General features: G+C 35.2%; 1 protein-coding gene across 2 annotated transcripts; it reads right to left on the bottom strand.

The window, feature by feature from the left end:
- Window positions 1–489: 489 nt before the first annotated feature.
- Window positions 490–9,528, bottom strand: LOC115214927. Of its 2 annotated transcripts, none has more exons than XM_029784004.2 (6): window positions 9,387–9,528; window positions 9,063–9,237; window positions 6,543–6,567; window positions 4,354–4,506; window positions 3,294–3,403; window positions 490–1,582 (listed from the first exon to the last, which is right to left on the bottom strand). In XM_029784004.2, exons 2-6 carry the CDS (start codon window positions 9,194–9,196, stop codon window positions 1,024–1,026), a joined length of 981 nt encoding a protein of 326 aa, XP_029639864.1. In that variant the 5' UTR covers window positions 9,197–9,237; window positions 9,387–9,528; the 3' UTR covers window positions 490–1,023. The 2 variants fall into 2 exon arrangements, with proteins under 2 accessions (XP_029639864.1, XP_036361206.1); XM_036505313.1 differs by having other exon boundaries at window positions 9,381–9,518.
- Window positions 9,529–9,668: the final 140 nt, after the last annotated feature.

Below are 9,668 nucleotides of genomic sequence, written 5' to 3' on the forward strand. Positions count from 1 at the left end.
CCACCGTAAGTGGTTGACACTTCTTTATGCAGCTGTCCTCATCCATATGCATCACATGACCAAACTAGTGCAGTCTTCTCTCTTGAACAGATCTGATTCCTCTTATGCATAGTTTCTCTCTCAGCACATTAGCACTGTCATACACGCACATAGATATTACACATTCAACAGTCTCTAGTCTTCACATGTCCTCAAGACCCATGTCTCACTACCATGTAGTTTTTTTTTGCTTGTACACATGCATCATACAATTTGCCTTTCACTCAGATACATTTATATGATGTACTTTCATGCAGTTTCCATCAACCAAATTCACTCCCAAAGCATTGGTTGACCTAAGGCTATAAAAGAAGACACTTGCCCAAGGAACTGTGCAGTAGAACTGAACCTGAATAAAATGGTTGCAAAGCAAACTTCTTAACCACACAACCATGTCTGCATTGAAATATTTTTGGATAATTTTGTTTAATTGGATGACAGAACCATGTAACTAGTTCATTTTTTTATATATGTAAGTAAAATCAAAGGATAAAAATAAAGATATTTATAATTCAAAAATTTGATTTATCAAATTATATACATGTGAAATAAATAAAAAGTTATGTAACTGTTTTCTTCACCATTCATAATAATGGTTTCATATTTTGGCACAAGGCCAGCAGTTTTGGGGAAAGGGGTACATCAGTTACATTGACCCCAGAGCTGAGTACTTAGATGTGTGAGAATAGATACATGTGAATCTTCTCAACATATATGTACACACACACACAAACATGTATACACACACATGTACACAAACATACATATATGTAGGCACGTGTATATCATAGTTCTCAATAGAGTGGTTATATCAATCAAAGTATACAGTATTATAGATCCATTTCAGACAAGCTAACCAGTAGGTTTTTCACTGGCAATAAATAACCAGATAAGTAACACCACATACTGTTATCTAATATCTGATTATTTAATACCCAGTGCAAAACTAATTATTTGTTAGATCAACTCACAAGTATCTTTTGTTCAGTCTGTCTCATTCTCCTCACTATGTTCCCTCATGTACTGATCAACAGTATATTCTGAATGTTTTTTGTCACTAGTATTTTTTTGCCTGAGGAGGTCCTTTAGAAATTTTTCATCTGGAATCTTAGCCTTTTTGATGTCATTTTCAACAAAAGCAAATTTTGAAGGTTCAGTTTGACCTTTCACCTTGTTGATGAGTCTAGTATAATTCAAGTCATAGACTTGATATGTAAATTGAGTTGTAATGCTAGAAGAAATTTCATCAGAGTCTTCACTGGAATCTGACACAGGAGTCTTTTCTGTAGTAGCTGTATTTGAGTCATATTTAACTTCTAAATCATTGTCATCAATTTGATTTTGCAAAGGCTTCTGTGTATCTTTGAGTATCACTTTTGGTTCAGACTTGAGGAAATCACAGTCTGAAGTTGATTTAAAATCAGTACCCATATCGGCCTCTTTTAACAGTTTCAGTATCTTTTCGTAGTTTACACTGGACGTATCAGGCACAAATACAATTGGTGGGACGGTACCAACTAAATGGTAATCAATCAGACGTTGTCTGTAATAATACAAAGAGTTTTGGAATTGTTATATGATATGAAACCAAACATTCAAATTGTTTTAAAGAAAAGCATGGGAAAATGTCTTTTACTCTAGCTTTGTGGGTGAAATTGGAGAGAGAGCAACATATTACAAAATATAGCCAATGAAATGTACCAGTTCTTAGATGAACATCACTACCTGGCTCTTAGGTGCCACTATGTTCAAAGCATTCATACTAAGTCCCTGTTTTGAGGATAATCATCATCATCATCATCGTTTAGCATCCGCTTTCCATGCTAGCATGGGTTGGACGATTTTGACTGAGGGCTGGCAAACCAGATGGCTGCACCAGGCTCCAATCTTGATCTGGCAGAGTTTCTACAGCTGGATGCCCTTCCTAACGCCAACCACTCCGAGAGTGTAGTGGGTGCTTTTTACGTACCACTGGCACGGGGGCCAGTCAGGCGGTACTGGCAATGACCGCACTCGAATCTTTTTGTAGGTGCAGTTTTTTTTACTTGCTTCAATCATTGGACAATGTCCATGCTGTAACACTCCTTCATGAATTTAGTTAAACAAATTGACTCCAGTACTTATATTTTTTTAAAGCCTGGTACCTGTTTTGACGGCCTTTTTTGCTGAAACGTTATGTTACAGGGATGTAAGCAAACCAACAAAGATTGTCAAGTCATGATGGGAGACACACACAAAGGCATACATGTGTGTGTGTGTGTGTGTGTATATATATATAAATATACACATGCACACACATGTAATGGGCTTCCACACATTCCCCATCTGCTAAATTCACTCACAAGACACTTACTCGAAGTGCTGTAACTTAAAACTACATGGTTGCAAAGTGAGTTTCTTAAACACATAGCAACACCTGCACCTTAAAGTGTATTTTTTCCCCCCACTTCTTCCAATAGTCTCAAAGGCCCTGCCAAAAGGTACGACTACTATCCTTTCCTTCTCTAAGACAAAAAAAATATCCCTAAAAATCAACCATCCAGAACCTATGTCCAGATAGCGAAACACATCTACATATCTCTTATGACAAAGAATGTGGAAGAAATGAGAGAGAAGAACTCAGTGATGGAGCAGGGAACTATATTTTGAGTGATGTCAACCATTTAAGATTTTGATTTTATTGACTCAATAAAAGAATCATGACTCATTTAAATGAATCTATGTGGCTCAGATATTTTCAATATTTCTTTCACTAACCTCTAGCTGCCAAACTTGCATTTTAATGTCTTAAAGGTTATAAAGAATGGCTTTGAATTTCAGGGAAGAAGTTTAATATAATAAACTAAACTCATACTTGAATCTGTCTATCTTTCAACTTCTCAAAGATAAAAGGGAAATTTATCAGTATTTGAAGTTTCATTGTTAAAAACTTTGACTTAGAGAAATTCAACTATTTAGATAATGATTATTTTCTCCTCACAAAGGGTGTAATTTTAATTAATTAAAATTTGTTGCCTCACTACATTAAGTGTGTTAGCAACCATTTTACTATCTAACTCCTTTCATCCAATTACAATTGGAAAAACATTTCACTGGTTAAGTACCTTCCACTGTCAGTTGGTATAACTTTTATACCAAAGATACATACATACTATCACCACCACTCTTACTCCCAGCAGCAGCAGTAGCTGGTCTGCTTTGGTAAAACATCATAAACAATAAAAGAGCAGTAAAAGGTTACATGTTTTGCTTACCTTATGGAATAAGATTTCTTGGTCAGCATATCCTGAATAATATCATCTTTTTCTGTTCCTGTTGCCACCCAGTAAACAGTCACAGCTGTAAAGTCATTATCAATCTTCACCTGTAAACAAATATTGATTTATTATTATTATTTTTTTTTTGATTTGGCATAAGGTTATGTTTTCTAAGGTTCTAAGTCAATTTAATAAAATCAATGGTAATTATTCTTACTTATTTTACTGTAATTTCTAGCATACATAGCAACATGATATATAGTGTAAGCATTCAAACTTCATCACTATCTTACCAAATCTTGCTGCATTTCACATGGAATTTTTGGTCCTGCAAATTCTTCCTGATGTATAAATAGACCTACCTTTTATTAGCTGTAAATTTTGACATGTTACCAGAAAATACAATTTTAACTTGGAGGAAGACCTATGTAGAACTATGCCAGTAAAAGAACAATATCCTCAGCCTTGTCTGAAAATCAATATCAAATCTTTACTTTGAACATGATATATTTGCCATGTGTTGCAAGAAGAAACTATCAACACTTTTACAAAGCATAAGAGATTATTTTCTTGTTTTTCCACCTGAGCTAAGTAACCAGTTAAAAAATCTCACAGATTCATAAGGCTAATATTGACATCCAGTTCCTGGAGCATAAAGTAAAATAAGACAAATTTCCTATTGGGTAGGAACAAACTACATTGCAGGAAATTTTCCCAAAGCAGACATAATTAAATGTGCTCTTTTTACAATGACACAGTAAAAAAATGATTCTGAATGATCTTTGTTGTTTGCTTCCAGGCTTTTTGAAAAATATTACCTTGCTTGGAAACAAGAGATAGTTGGCAACAGAAAGGGCATCTAGCCATAAAACAAATCTGCCTCAACAAATTCTGGCTGACCCATGCAAGCATGTAAAAGTAGGCATTAAATGATGATGATAAATTTTAAGTTTTACACTTCAGTAAAACACACCCTATTTAACAAATGACATTGAAAAAGTTATTCAGTGCATTTCAGTAATAAAGAAAAGAATTTAGTTAAGAAAAATGAACTAACTTTAGAGATTTCAACATTTTCATTGATATTTTCATGGTCAAATTCAATAAGATCTGAAATATAGTGATAAAACACTTTGCTGATCTGTTCCAATCGTTTCTGCCTGACAGGATTAATTTTTTTCTTAGCAGGCCCAAAAACGTTTGGAATGTTCTGGAATGAAGAAAAAGCAAACATGTTTATATATATATAAAACGGAGTTTGTGTGTGTGTGTATGTTCCTTATGGATTTGAAAACTGGGTTGCTAATTTTGTCGTATGTGGTATCAAAGATTCAGTAAACTTTTGGCTACCAAATAAAGTATGTTTTTTGCACAACCACTCTTTTTTACTACAAAAATAACCTCGGAAACGAGATTGGGTCACAAAATTTTGAGGTCTTTAGCTAAGGGAAGCAACTCTGCCTGAACAATCTTTACATCTTAGAGTATGATGAGAAAATGTTTAAAATACATGGAGTTTTAGCAGGGAATGAAACTTTAAAGATATACAATCAACTTTATTAGTATTATTTAGTAGATAATCTTTTAATGTGAAGTATGTTTGTCTGTGTTTTGTTTAGCCTAGAGTTGCCTCTGATGTAGCAGACCCATCGCATAGTCTTTTTTTTTTGTTTTGTTTCTTCCTGAAATACTGTAAATCTACGTTTTTCTTTTCATGGAAGGGTATTGTTTTAAGAGAGATTTGGCTGCTATTTGTAGTAGCTCAAGTTACTGTAGAGACACCTGTGTGTGTGAGTGTGTATGTGAGTGTGTGTGTGTGTGTGTGTATGTGTTTTGTTGTGAAAAAAATACTTTTTCTCAGAATGTTTTGCACAATAATTTAAGAAATTTAGACATCTTTCTTACTGCTAACCACTCAACTTCAAATTACAATTGTTAATTGTTAGAAATCAAGTAGACTGAGATGTACATAGAGTGTTATTGTATAGATTGGAAGTTCAATAAGAAGTTTTGAACTCATTATCTTGTGGTTAGTAATCCATTGCCTTAAATTTGAAGCCATTAAGTCTTTAAAACATTATTTTACTGGGTTTAGTCTTTCGACTGTCACCATGACGAGTATCACCTTCAAAAATTTAATTGATCATACTGACCTCAGTACATATTTCATTCTGGCATTTATTTTATAGATCTCTGTTTGATGAACTGCTAACTTTGAGACATAGTGGGACACAATACTCGATTTAACAACAAATGTAAATACATACACACACACATATTAGGTGCAAGAATGACTGTGTGGTTGAGAAGTTTGCTTCCCAACCACATGGTTCCACATTCAGTCTCTCTGCATGGTATCTTGGGCAAGTGTTGTCTACTATAGCCCTAGGCCAACAACAGACTTGTGATTGAATTTGGTAGATGGAAACTACAGTGCTGTTCATCAGAAAATGACCAAAAAACATTCTTTGCTTCATACTCCTTGTGTGCCAATTCTGCCCATAAGAAAGGAACAGATAATACAATGTGGCTGTAAGTCATAACACCTAGGTAATGTCGGGATGCATTACTAGTAGAATATATTCCAATATTCAAAACTTTTATTTAGTAAACACCAAGTATTTTATTATATTTGAAAATTCAAACTAACAGTGGTCAAAAATAGATCATTAAGTTTGTTCATATTTTTTATTTCAATCTCTGAAGAGATAAAATTATTTGCTTTCAATCAGAATAGATACCACTAACCCTAATCCAATCTTTGGGAACATGCTACAGTATATGATTCATGCCACAAAAGAGTAATCCATCTGACCCTGTCAGCTAAGTCCTTATCACTCAAAATCTAAGACATGGAAACAATTGTTCAATCCGGTCAGAGCCAATCTCTAACACCTGCCAAACAATATCATTCTAAAAATAAATAGTCACATCATTGAAATTTGAAAGCTGAGACAATGCATGATTAATTCAAAACAATCTTCTATGTTCAATCTGGTACTTATTTTATCAACCCCAAAAGGAGATGAAAAGCAAAGTCAACCTCGGTGGAATTTAAATTCAGAACATAAAGACAGGCAAGATGCCACTAAGCATTTCACTTGACTTGCTAACAATTCAGCCAACTTGCTGCCTTGATCCAGTCAAATAAGAACCCAATAAATTTCAGTTAGGATTCAGGACTGAGTAAAGTATATCTATAACTTTAGTAGGGATGGTAAATAGTAATAATCAACAGAAACTTACCATTGAATAATGAATGGTTTTCTTTCTGAAATTAAAAGGAAAATCATATTTGTAAGAAGAAATAAAATATGAAAGCAGAAAAAAACGAAAATACACCTGTTTGATAGTCAAACTAAACAGCTATCTATACAAGCTGTTTCATGTCATGAAGTATTCTGTCAAGGTTTGTTGTTCCTCTTGGTATATATTTTGGCAATTGAGCCCATTGCTGTGGAGATTGGACATGTTCAATACCACCTAGAGACATACTTTAACAAAAACTGAGGGATGCCTCACTCCCAGTGGTCTTCCAACACTGAAGACATGAACCTAGAATTTCTGAAGGCCTGTGCTATTACTAGATAGTAGTTGACCCTACACTAGGTTCATCTGTCCCTTTGATAGGTCTTGTTTTTTTGTCCTGTTTGGTTTCTAGCAACCCTCCTCACCAGGCAATCCTAGTGGGGGTGCCAATTGTGTGTGTGAGCTACACACTTTGTCCATTCATAATAGAATGCACATTCTTTTGAGAAATCAAAGTGGGGCTTAGGACAAAAAATGGTCGGCATGTATTGCTCTCCAGCAAAGATCACAGTGAGTACCAGCAGTAACCATCACAGACCTTGACTTCACAGATGATATAGTACTCATATCTAATGAAACAGATCAAGTACAACAGCTGCTCAGCAGAGTAGAAACATCAGCTGTTAAAACAGAAATATACACAAATGTCAAGAAAATGGAATACATGTCTTTCAACCAACAAGTGATGCTGAACTGTTTGCTTTGAGTGGTTCCAAATTGAATATTGCTGAAGATTTCAAGTACTTAGGTGGTTGGGTGAGCAGTTTGTAAGCAGACATCAAGATCAGAAAGACACAAGCATGGACAGCCTGTTACAAACTAAAGAAGGTCTGGAACTCCAAATTGCCCAGGTAAATCATAATCAAGCTGTTTATTGCAACTGTCAAACCAGTGCTATTATATGGCTGTGAAACATGGACACTGTCAAAGAAATTATCAAACAGGCTAAAAGGATGCTATGAATTGCCCTAAATATGAAATGGCAGCAACATATGACAAATGAATGCCTTTATGGACACTTGTCAAAAGTTAGTAAGAAAATCAGGCAATGATGGCTGTGACTATCTGATTACTGCATGTGCAACCCTGAATTAGAGACATCCAAATTAGTCTTGTGGAACCCACTTCATGGTGATATAAGAAGAGGAAAACATTGTCACATTTACATTGACAACTTAATTACAGACACTGGCCTGGAATGTATCTAGGACTTCAAGGCAGTGAAAATGGACTGAAAAGTGTGGCAGGTAGACTTTGTTGCTGCAGCCCATGTTGGAACCTGGCCATAATAAACAAGATATCACTACCCAATCTTCCTCAAATGCTACACTGCTGCATCTTAAAAATCCTTTATAGGAGCAGAACCAGAGAGATGATATGTTAGAATCTTTCCCAGGGTTATTAGAGAAAATAAAAGTTGGAACTACCTGGAGTCGAAACATGTTTGGTTCCTCCAGCAGCATTACAGGTGCATCTTTTTCTAGCGAATAAAGTGCTGCTGGCCTTAACTCATAAGAGAGTATGATATGGTAACATATATCATACTTTCGTTAATTGTGCTGGGTGCATATGTGGTCGTGTGCAGATATAGACAACCCACTCTCCATTGTCACAGGGGTACATCCAGCAAGTGACAGCTGGAAGGAGGGTGAGCTGCACCAGCACACATCTAGTATTCATTTACAAGTGAGTAAACTGGAGCAATGTGAAACGAAGTGCTTTGCACAGGGACACAACACGCCACCTCATGCGGGAATTGAATTTACGACTTTCCCGAACACCTTTACCACAAGGCAGTGCGCTTTCACTGTTGAATTAAGGAGTCTAGTCTTTAATTCGTGATTCTAGAAGTCTTTTTGATGTCTACGGCAGTACTAAAATAGTTTAAGGTCCCTGAAAATAAATTACTTAAAATATAGATTTTTCAAATAACTAGATTTGTCTGACAGTTTTATATTGGGAATAAAAGTATTCTTTTTATGAGAAACAACAATTTTTGTTATATTTTAGTGAGTTATATATTACATTTTAGTTCGTATTCCAAACGAACAAAATTATAAGAGGAGTATAGTAAAAGAGCCATTACAATTCGCGTGGTACATTTTTACGGATGGCTATCTCTATCCCGGTCAAAGTGAGTAGGGAAAGGGTTCACAGCCAAGGTCGCAGAAAGCTTACATTTTAATTGGTTTGAAAAGAAACACCTTGTAGTTTGTTAGCCTGCAATTCTACTCCTGTTAGCATACAAAGCCTAGATCTGATAACAATTCCACCAAGTTGCCATTGGAAAAGTACCGCTGTAGTTCTCAGTCCAGATAAGGGAACTACCACCTCGGAATGAAAAGACTGGGATACCGTTCTCTAGGTCTAAGGTCGACACTTCATTCAATGCGGTAACCAACTGCTGTTGATCAGTCGTCTACAGCAACAAAGATATAACGATGTAACTTTCCTTACCGTTTCCCTCCTTTGTTAATCATCTTCTGCAGGGTTTTTGATTTCATTAAATCTCTGTGGACACAAGAAAAATGAATTCCTTTGGATGTTTGAACTGAAATTCTCCTTATACAACTACGGACGAAGAAAGACATGCTTACAGTTGGTAGTAAGTCGCTTAAGCCCTTACATCAAACTGCAAAAGGAAATTATGGATTCGTTTCAACAATAAAAACAAACAAAGAAATAAAATCAATAATTAAAATATATACAGTAAAAACAAATTATTTCATTTCAGTATATTTTTATATGATATATTCAGAAAAATAAGGCCCCTACCCTCACTTCAATTTAGACTATTTTACAGGAATAAGGTTTAATGAGTAAGAATTAGTGATATTTTGGTCCTATAAACAGTTGACTCAATCAGTAATATTTAGAACTTATTCTAATGAAGAAATCCTGGGAAGGCATGGATAGTTGTGGTCAGGTGGGAAGGAAAAGCATAGTATTTTTTTAGCTTATGTTTACAATCTAAGCGAAGACTAATTTTTGAAGAGACGTATGTCAATGGGGAACACCGTTAGGTAATTGAGAGTTACCTCCCTTCATTAGTAAGTGCCAACA

Source organism: Octopus sinensis, linkage group LG1, assembly GCF_006345805.1.
Source record: "Octopus sinensis linkage group LG1, ASM634580v1, whole genome shotgun sequence".
In the NCBI taxonomy this organism is placed as follows: Eukaryota; Metazoa; Mollusca; class Cephalopoda; order Octopoda; family Octopodidae; genus Octopus; species Octopus sinensis.